Source organism: Perognathus longimembris, chromosome 16, assembly GCF_023159225.1.
Source record: "Perognathus longimembris pacificus isolate PPM17 chromosome 16, ASM2315922v1, whole genome shotgun sequence".
Taxonomy (NCBI): domain Eukaryota; kingdom Metazoa; phylum Chordata; class Mammalia; order Rodentia; family Heteromyidae; genus Perognathus; species Perognathus longimembris.
This window is the reverse complement of record NC_063176.1, coordinates 23,667,299-23,677,497: the sequence shown is the minus strand read 5'-3', so window position 1 is coordinate 23,677,497 and position 10,199 is coordinate 23,667,299. Positions and strand designations below refer to the sequence as shown.

At 42.8% G+C, this 10,199-nt stretch overlaps 1 protein-coding gene across 6 annotated transcripts in view; it reads left to right on the top strand.

Moving 5' to 3' along the window:
- Nucleotides 1-351: 351 nt before the first annotated feature.
- The window catches only part of Fras1 (Fraser extracellular matrix complex subunit 1), a 423,435-nt gene continuing 413,587 nt past the window's right edge, over nt 352-10,199 (top strand). For all 6 annotated transcript variants that reach the window (XM_048364092.1, XM_048364090.1, XM_048364089.1 and 3 more), the window contains exons 1-2: nt 352-485; nt 9,553-9,584. In XM_048364092.1, the coding sequence (XP_048220049.1) occupies nt 410-485; nt 9,553-9,584 (108 nt within the window). In that variant the 5' untranslated portion in view covers nt 352-409. The remainder of the gene's footprint in view (nt 486-9,552; nt 9,585-10,199) is intronic.

The window sequence follows — 10,199 nt, the reverse complement described above, 5'->3', positions numbered from 1 at the left end:
TGCTGGAAGCCAACCTGCGCCACGGTCTCCGCGGCCGGGGACCCGGGCGCCGGCGGATCCTGCACCTGGGAAGGCTTGCGAGATCCCGGCAGCCCCGAGACCCGCAACTTTCCGGCGGCGTCCCCTCCGGTCCTCCCAGGCGCAGCCCACGTTGGAGCCCTTCTGCATTGCTGGAGAGCTTGGGGAAGCTCCGGCAGAATCGAATCCCCCGCCCGACCCGGCGCCTCCGGGCTGCTGTGAGCGTTGCTCTGGGCGGGAGCAGAGCCTGGTTTTCCCGGGTAAACGCCCCGCGGTTCTCCACAGCGCTTTGCGCCCCGGGGGCGCGCGGCGCCGACGCCGGCAGTGCTGCCGAGAGCAGGTTCTTGGATGCGGAAGGCTGGGCTCCTGAAGCTCAGGGGCCGAGGCGGCGATGGGTGTCCTCCAGGAGTGGCTCGGGGTGGTCCTAGCGCTGACGACATTCGCAGCCCAGCTTCGTCATTCACAAGGTAAAAAAGAAAAGAAAAAAATAATAGCAAAAACGGCGCCGTGTGTGTGTGTGTGTGTGTGTGTGTGTGTGTGAAATTTTAAAATGCTCGGCGCGTTTTGTGGTGGCGTGAGTCGGATGGAAGTTTCTGGTGCTTTTTTTTTTTTTTGAGGAGGGGGATTGGGGCGGGTGTGGACCTGGCATGGACTTGGTTTTTTCCTGAGTGGATTTCCCCACTCCTGATTGTTTTGCATTCAGCATCGCAGCCCTCGCCACGGCCTCCCTTTCCGCCCTAGGTGCGTTTGGGTGGGTGGGAGGCCGCTTGAGGGGGCATCTGTGAAATTGGGTTTTCTTTCTGTCCTTGTCCACCCTGACCCCGGAGGAAAAGCAACTACCGAGCTCTGGTGAGGGACAAGCTCTGGTGAGGCTCATACCTGTGCCCAAATGCTTCAGCTCCTCCACCTTAAATCTTCCACGCTCTTCCGCCCTCCCGACCCCCAATACGCCTTCCCCAAAAGTCCACTGAAGATTCCCGAACTAGCCGAGCAGAGCGTGCTCTGGACGTGGGCAGTTCAATTGCACGAAAACAGATCTCTCCAATACTGAGACTCGAGTCTGCACGCCTGCCCGCCCGCCCGCCCCGGGGAAAAAAGTGGTTCAGAGTTTGGTTCTTTCTCTTACTTTGCCCTCCGCCTTCCAGAGGCTGGGAGCTGGGCTGGGGAGACAGGACTCGAGAGTTGTCGTCGCCATGATCTCAGAGGCAGATAAATAAATGAATAAAGCAGGAGTTGGGGTAGGGGTGTCATGAGATACCAGGCCCAGAATCGAGAGGGGCTCTGAGTTCCCACCCGCTCCGAGGAGCGGGAAAATCAGCTCAGAGAGAGCATCAGGGGGACCCCCTCCGCGAGGGAGAGGAGCCCGCGGTCTGGAGGTTAGAAGACTTAATCCCCAGCTTCCTCTCTTGGCTCCATTCATTATTCATCCGGCTGCGGGAAGAAGAGTTCACCTGCCGGGTCGCCATGGCCTGGGCTGCGGGGGGCGCTGCGCGGGCCGCCTGCTCCCGGGATTGCTGGGTAGGGGAGGGGGGGAGCTCCCAGGTGCCGAGAGGGGCGTGGGACCCACGGAGGCTGGAGGTCGCCGGAGGACCAAGCCCCGCCTCAGATCGACCTCCAGTACCTCTGAGAAACACCTCCTCTTTACCACGGCCCCAAGAGAAAGTGGCCTGGCCTGGGAAACGCGCGCACAGCCGGGGGCTTTCCCTCTGGTTAAATGCCACCTGACTACTTCCCGCCAGGGGTTCCTTACTCGGGAGAAGCAGCCGGTTCTTCAGACCGAGTAACGTGCAGGAATACAGACCGCGTGTGTGCATGTGTGAGCATACTGAAAGACATTTTGTAAGGTTTGATTTTAATAGTTAACCAGTTGAAAGTCAGGCGAGACCGTCCGAACGTCAACTTCGGATTTAGAAAATTTACGATTTTTCACTCAGTGAGTTTCTTATTTAGAATCATACATAGCCCAGCAACATAGAAAACCAGTCCAGGATTGCTCACCAGGGGGCAGTTGGAGTGATGCAGTTTCTCTGGATCAAATCTCTTGAAATGACGAAAGCCATTAATATTAAGAGCCTGTAGAGTGCCCTTTGGACTATTGGGCAATGCAGTGTGCAAAGTTTAAGAACTTTGGTAGGGCTGTTTGTGTGTATTCGTTCAAGGATTCTTTGGAAACTTTGCATCTAATTGTTTAACTGCACACTCAGAGAGAACATTCTGTAGTTCTATCACAAATCAGTTTGTTACCCGTCTGAGACGTTCCAGGCAAGTCAGAATGATGTTTATCTAATACTGAATTGAAAATAGTTATGGCCCTGTGCTAAACATCTTACAAACTTTTTATTTGCTGAACTGTGTTTCACAGACAAAATATCAGTTGTCATCAGATAGAATCTTTGGCTTGGTTCTGGTAAAATTTTCTTTTTCTTTAAAGACAAAGAGATTCAGATCAAAGGTGGAAAGCATAAGGATATTAGAGATTTCCTCAGTTTTTTTTATTATTAATCTAAGGAATAATGTTTAACAACAGAAAAGAAATATGTATTTATGTGGGCCTCTCTGAATGAGACATACTCAGAAGAATTTGTTGGGTTTTTTTACGTAGTTCTTAGATATGTCATACATGCCTATAGTGCACTTGTTAATGTTTTTACCACAGTTAGAGTTGGTATAGATATCCTTGCAAGGCTCTGTGCTTTCTGAAAAGTTATGATGGCTTCTAGTTACTTCTATATCTCTAGCTTCAGCTCCTAGCACAGTGAAGGTTCAAGAATATTGGCCAGATGAGCAAGGATCACCAGATCACATTTTTTTTCAGTGAAGTGTAAGTTGTAGATCAGCCTCTATGATTAGCTGACTGGCCTTGAATGAACCATCTAACTTCTTTGGGCTGTGATCCTGTCACTTACTAAATGAGGAAGTCCACTAGGAGACAAGTCTAAAATACATTTGCTAATTCTCTAGCATAGGAAAGGGAGTGGGGGATAAAAGGAGAGGTGGAGGTATTAGAGGTTGTAGCTGTAGTTTAGTGATAAGAGTTCTTACTTAGTATACTCAAGGTTCTGTTTGATCCCAGCACCATAGAAGAAAAAGGGATAAGGGAAGAGGTCAACATTTGCTGCCTTATTTGTGATCAACTGCAGCTTTCAGGTTCTAAATTCCAGTTTGATTATCACAAGAGAAATGGAATTTTTATAAGCAAATTGTTGACAGTCTTATTTTTATTGGCCTATATTGCTAATCTGACAAAGTACTCTGATTTGAGGACTTAATAAAGTCAAAAGTACTAGGGAAACTTCTAACATGACTGCTTTCTGAACCGGGGAAACTGTTGTGGCATTTTCTGGTGACACATCTCTTGAATTGTGTTGGCATGGGGAAATCCTATGAGGTTTTACCAGTTACACAGCTGGTTTGAGACAGGGAAAGATCACAAATTGGTGGCTAAGAGAACAGGCTCCAGTTTGTGTCCTACCATTGCTGTGTGGTTGTAGCTAATCCTATAACCTCCCTGGCTTTCTCATAAATGCTATTAAGGATCATTTCATAGACACTGTGTTTTATTTACTGGCAGATCAGCATTTTTGGTTTTGCTCTTGGCTGAATGATTTTTTTGGTGAGGCACTTATGCTTATAACTCAACATTAGAGAAGATGTTAGCCCAGCAAGATAGCTCCTCTCTTCACTATTCATTCTGAACACCTTTATGGAGAGCACCTGTATCTTGATAGGGCTGGTGGGGGGTAATATAGACATCAAAACACACGACAACAAACCTCTTATGTTGTGCTTGCCAAAATTGTTAATATCATTAAAGTATTACTTGGGATATGAGCATATTTGGTTCTTCTTGTGTTTCCCAATATTGAATTTTTTTTCTGATTCCATTTGACTGTTACTGAGCACAACTTCGGAGCCCTTTGGCTTTTGTAACTACTTGTTGGTAGAAATAGCAAGGTGGTGTAGCTGAGTGCCTGTGGCTCACGCCTATAATCCTAGTTACTTAGGAGGCTAAGATCTGAGGATCATGATCTGAAGCCAGCCTGGACAGGAAAGTCTGTGAAATTCCTCTTTCAGTTAACCAGCAAAAAGCCAGAAGTAGTGCTGTGGCTCAGTGGTAGAGTGCCATCCACACACAAAAAAGGTGTTGTCGTAAGCTTTTATTTCTAATATAGTGGTCTTCCATTCATTCCCCTCCAGGGACTGGATTCTGAGTTAGTACCCTTCCAAAAGGATGTTTGTCCTTTCATGAGGACACAGCCATCCACGTTCACTGCCATGGGTTTCAGTGGTAGTGTTACTCAAGATACTCAGTGCTCTGTCACAAACTGTCATGTGCACTCTATACCACATGGCCCTGAAGATGGGAGGGACAACCACATGGTCAGATTGGAGCCTAATGCCAAATGATGCAGTTCAGAAACAGTTGGCCTATTTTCATTTTAACTACTTTATTAATTGGTCTAGATTCTAGTTGAGAGTAATCAGGACATGGCTATCCAGTCAGTCCACAAACAATTCTATTTTAACTATTCCACAGTGCATACAGCCATATGCTGAATTATAATACAACATAAAATGAACATTTAAATGCCAACTCGTGGCTGCTTGTTCCTAATGAATCATATTTTGTGATAGCCCATATTCTTCAAATCTCTTCATATCTTTATGGTTGTTATCTGCTACTATTTCTTTCAGCTAACAAGTCTGACATTTTGTGGCCCTTGAGTTTAACTTTCTTCATTCTTCAGTTTACTATTTAGTGTTTCTTTTTGTTTTGCTTGCCAGTCCTGGGGCTTGAACTCAGGACCTGAGCACTGTCCCTGGCTTCTTTTTGTTCAAGGCTAGCACTCTACCACTTGAGCCACAGCGCCACTTCTGTCTTTTTCTATATATGTGGTGCTGAGGAATCGAACCCAGGGCTTCACGTATATGAGGCGAGCACTTTACCACTAGGCCATATTCCCAGCACTACTTAGTGTTTCTCTAGTGAATATTTGTAGGATGTAAATATTGATACAAATTCTACCTCAGTATTTCCTTGAAAATAACAATATTTTGCAGGTATCTCAGGAAAGAATGTATTACAACTGGTAAAATTGCTTCAAAACATTCATTTACCTGTTTTGAATTTCATTCAGTAACATGTTGCCTATGACCTACAAGAAATGATCCAGCCACATGGGAGGACTAGCCCAGTCTTAGGACCTAGGCTTCCTCCCGCCCTCAGTGTAGAATTTAAATTGTCTTGCCATGTCATTGGTTTGGGAACTCTAGCTCTTCTTGTCTACTTTTTCTCAGTTTTCCTTTTGAAGACAGCCTACTTGTTCTTCTAAATCGTCACCATCTCTCAGAACTCCCTTTGGGCTGGGGTTTCTTTAAAGCTCAGCTAAAACGATAAATTGCAAACTTTGAAGGGACTGGCAATCAGTCTAGTACACCTTAAGGAAATAAAAAAAGATGAGTGGAGGGAGTACCTTTGTTTTCCATATTATGTGGATCAGTGGATTGGTGAAGAGGCTTCTTTGTTCTAGTTCTGATCCAGGAGCTGCCCCAGCACCCATTGCCAACAAAACTTCCAACTTCATCTGCTTGTAGGCGTGTAGTGTGCCACAGTGTGAGAGAAAAATGCTCTAGATGACCGCATCTGGCTTTGGGTGGTGATAAATGTTTGATTGTACTGGGCATCGTTTTGGAATGCTTTATTTTCTCCAGAGAGTAAAAATGAGAGTTTGGAAATGGTGTTAATGGAGACTCGTTCATGCAGTTGCCTTCTGGGTAGAAGTGTTCTGTTTTAGGAAAGGCTTCAGAGAGCAAAGCTTATTTCTTTTGAAATTGTGCATCATTGAGTGACCCAAATTGAGTTATTTCCTTTCCTTAATGATAGGATTTATCATCAGGTGCACACCGTTTGACCTGGGTGTGTAGCAGATCCTTGGCTTAACCAAGTCCATACTTGGTGGTGCTCTTCCCTAGGAACCTTATGTATTTGTTGTACTGAATTTATAAATTCTCCCTAAAGTTCCAAAAATGTCCTAGCTCCCTCTCCCTGGCCCCCTTCAACTTCTACTGAGGATTCACCCCAGGACTTTGTATATACTAGGCAAGTGCTTTAACACCTTATTTTGTGTGTGTGTGTGTGTGTGTGTGTGTGTGTGTGTGCGCACAAGGATTTTGAACTCAGGGCCTCCCAGTTGCTAGCTCCCTCCCCCCATTGTTTCTGGAATGATAGGCACAGAAAACCACTCCCACTGAGAAGGAGTCTCATGGAATCTTCTGCCTGAGGCCACCTATAACTTCCATCTTTTCAGTCTCAGCCTCTCACAAAGCTAAGATGACAGGCATGTGCCACCTAGCCTAGCTTGAGTAGAGAAAGGTCTCTTGGACTTTTATACCTGGGCTGGCTGTTAACTTTCATCTTCCCTTTCTAAGCCTCCAAAGTAGTTAGGATTACAGTTGTGAGTCGCTGGTGCCCAACTCCAAAACTGATTTTAGTACCTATAACTGGTACTTCTTAAGGTACTTGATTTCTCAGGCAGCTTTGAAAAGAAATTGTAGTTGTGGAGAATAGAAATTAAGTTATAGTCCTACGTGCAATAAAGATGTTTTGGTCAACAAGGGACCCAATTTACATTGGTTCTATAAGATTAAATCACTTAGTGGTGATGTTTTGTGCCCTAGCTTATGTCTCTGCAGTCACAGGCAGAAGCCACCTATGAATATATTTCTCAGAAAATATTTTCATTGTTAACTAATAGTTGACTGAATGGATGAATTTTTTATAAGGGTAAGCATTGTGTTTTTTAAATATTAAATTGTCTTTGTTATATACACTTGAAAATGTATTGTACATGTTAATATATAATTTTATCTGTTAACGTAAAAAGGCTAATATGTGATTTTTTTCATGGTTTAACCATTAAAAGATTAATGATCTGAAAAAAAGATTCAATTTTGTTAAGTTGTACTTCAGTAGTGATGATCTTTATTGTGCTTTTCAACATCAGAAGAAAGAAAATGTCCACTTAAGTAATGTAAAAGTGAATTGTAGCCAAGCATTGGTGGCTGATGCCTGTAATCTTAGCTACACCGGAGACTGAAATCCAAGGGTCATGGTTCAAAGACAGCCCTGGCAGGAAATGCTATGAAACTTTTACCTACAACTGAACACCAAAGAGCCAGAAGTGGAGATGTGGCTTAAGTGGTAGAATGGTAGCCAAAAATGCTCATGGACAGCTTCGGGGCTCTGACTTCAAGCCCCAGGACTGGCACCCACATACATGTGAAAGTGGATTGTAGCCAAGTGTCGGTGGCTCATACTTGTAATCCTAGTTACTCAGGAGGCTGATTTCTGAGGATCACGGTATGAAGCCAACCCAAGAGACTTTTATCTCTGACTAACCACCAAAAAGCTGGAAGTGGAGCTATAACTCAAGTGGTGGAGTGTTAACCTTGAGCAAAATAGCTCAAGAACAGAGCCCAGGTCCTGAGTTTAGGCCCTAAGAACAGTGTGTGTGCACAAAAGTGAATTCTATCAAACACACCTTTATCTATCTATAGATATAGATATGTGTGTACACATCTATCTATTTGAGATATATATGATTATTCTACATTTGTACACATATATATTTTCTTATGGCATACTGTGGACCATAAGACTATCTTTGGAAAAGAAAATTCTTAAGGAAAAGTAAGTCAGTTAAGAATTTCCTTTCCAGGTTTTATCTCAAGTTTTTCTTATTTGAATGTCAAGAACATAAAAATCATTTCAGTGAATTTGCCCTCAGAGATCTTTGTTTCCAACCTAAGTGGAAATAATCTCCCTGTTTTCTTTAGAAATTGTTCTTAATTCTATTATGAGTGGAGAAGGTAGAACAATTCCCTCCTGAGAAGTTAATGTTTTTGGTACCTCATGAGTGGTTGTTAGAGGCAAGCTCTGAAGTAACTGTGTCCCTCCCTCTTGGGAAAACCCACAGTGGCACACTGTCAAGTTTGCTTCTACCTTGGTGTGCTTGTGCTATTTCAGTCTGTTGCGCAGTTTCTAGAAGAATACCTGCTAGCACACTGCACACCTGTTCCAGGTTAATCAACACCTGTTGTGCTGCTCAAAAATTGGTTGGGAATGTGTATAGATACGTATTTTTGTGACTCATGCCTGCATATTTTCAAATTTAGCCTGGTGAACCTCATCTGTTTTTCTCTTTATTTTTTTTGTAAAATTAGGATTACAATTTTATGTTGTTTGCAAATAAAAACTTAGAAATTTATTTCATGATATACTACTTACTCAGAATATAGAAGCTACCCCAGTCAAATTCTGCCTTCCTTTCCATTTAGAAATAAATCATCTGTTTTTCTTCATTTAGTGCCTAATGACTGGAAAATATAAAGACATATCAGTTCATAAGCAGCCCATCAGAAAGAAAAATGTAGTGAAAGGCATTTTGGAGGTCAGGAACTCAATAGATGAGCTCTTTTGAAATAACTATCATTTATACAACTCTCCTCTAAAGTGGCTTAACCTCCCCAAAGAGGAAAATACTGTCGTAAAAGCAAGAATTAGTGTGTGTGTGTGTGTGTGTGTGTGTGTTAATCCAATATTAAGTGAATGCTTATGATGTGAAGAGAGAAGTAGTAGCTGTTTCTTTCCTCATGATGTGAAGAGAGAAGTAGTAGCTGTTTCTTTCCTCTGGGTTTTTATGTGTAGTGATAGGGTAGAGGCTCATCATGCCAAGTACATATTCATAGTCAGGTGTGATGGTACAGGCCTGTAATTCCAACACTCTGGAAGCTGAGGCAGAAGGGTCTGATGTTACAGATCTGGTGGGGCACCATAGCATTCAAGTTCAACCTGGGCTATATCTGGGCTATATAGTGAGATCAAGCTAAAACAACAACAACAACAACAACAACAATAATAATAATAAATAGAGTGCCACAGGCATTTAAAAGGCATGTAAAATGAATTCTTAAGTAAATGATTCAGGCACAGAATGCAGTGAGCTCAAAGGAAGAAGGCCTTAACTCTGTAGTCTCGAAATGTTTCCTGAAGCAGATGGGATCAAGTTCAAAGGCCTCGAATTGATCCAGTGTATGTCTTGAAAGAAATTAAAATGAACCAAAGCTTTGAGACATGGAAGTTTACTTAGAGGTTCCAAATGGGCCTTTTGGGTTAGCCTGGGGAATTTGTATAGCCAAATGTGGAAGGGAAGCTTCAATAGGTAAATAGACATTGGATTACAGAGGCTCTTCTGATGTGTCACAAGGAAATTAACACTGTAGGCCATTCTAAATACCTTTATTTTAATTTATTTAATAATATAAGTTTTAATAATGCATTCTTTCATGTGTATCTAAGAAAATGTTGTTTTGGTGTATGCGGTTATTTCCCCAGGAGAAGAATGCTCAAGCCTTTTCAGATCTGAAAGAAACAGTTTGTTGTTCCTAGATGTAGTTTAGCAGTAAGCCAGTTGGGGCAGTGCCCATTGCTTAATTATGCATCACTTTTAATTCTTGTTTTGTTTTTCCTCACAGGTGCTTGTGTCTATCACGGGTCCTTGGTGGCAGTAAGTCACTCTTAATGTATTTCTTTTCAATGTGAAATGCTTGATTGAGGTTCTGGGGTGAATGAGTAAAGTGATCCTGTCTTGTAAAATATGTTTACTTTTCTTCATAGGTTGAGGATTAACTCTCACCCTAGTCCCATCAGGCTCAATTACTTAATATCTTTCCTAGAGTGAATTAGTTCCGTTTGGATTCTCAGGTTCTGGAAGAGAAATTCATGTTTTCCCCACCCCCATTTGCATTCTGTGTCGGTGCTCTGTATTTTTTCAATCAAAGAGAAAATGAGATCCTGACCTCTGGTCAGATATAAATGAGGATACAATTGGTTTATATTCCTGATACATTTGCCTCTTTCTTTGATCCTTTCTCAAAAAGAGTACTATCACTAAATTCAGTAGAATAGGGGAGATTTCTGATCCTTCCTTTGAATGATAAACTTGTACTTGTGTGTGTGGGGGGGAACAAACAAATGAACATTTTATCTCTGACCCTTTGCCCTCTGGGGTAGAACTGATTTTGAACTTGATGGCAGAATGACTTGGGGGAAAAGCTGATGCATGTCTTAGGCATTTCTTTTCATTAATAATGTACCATGGTGCCTAACAGTGTGTTAAAGC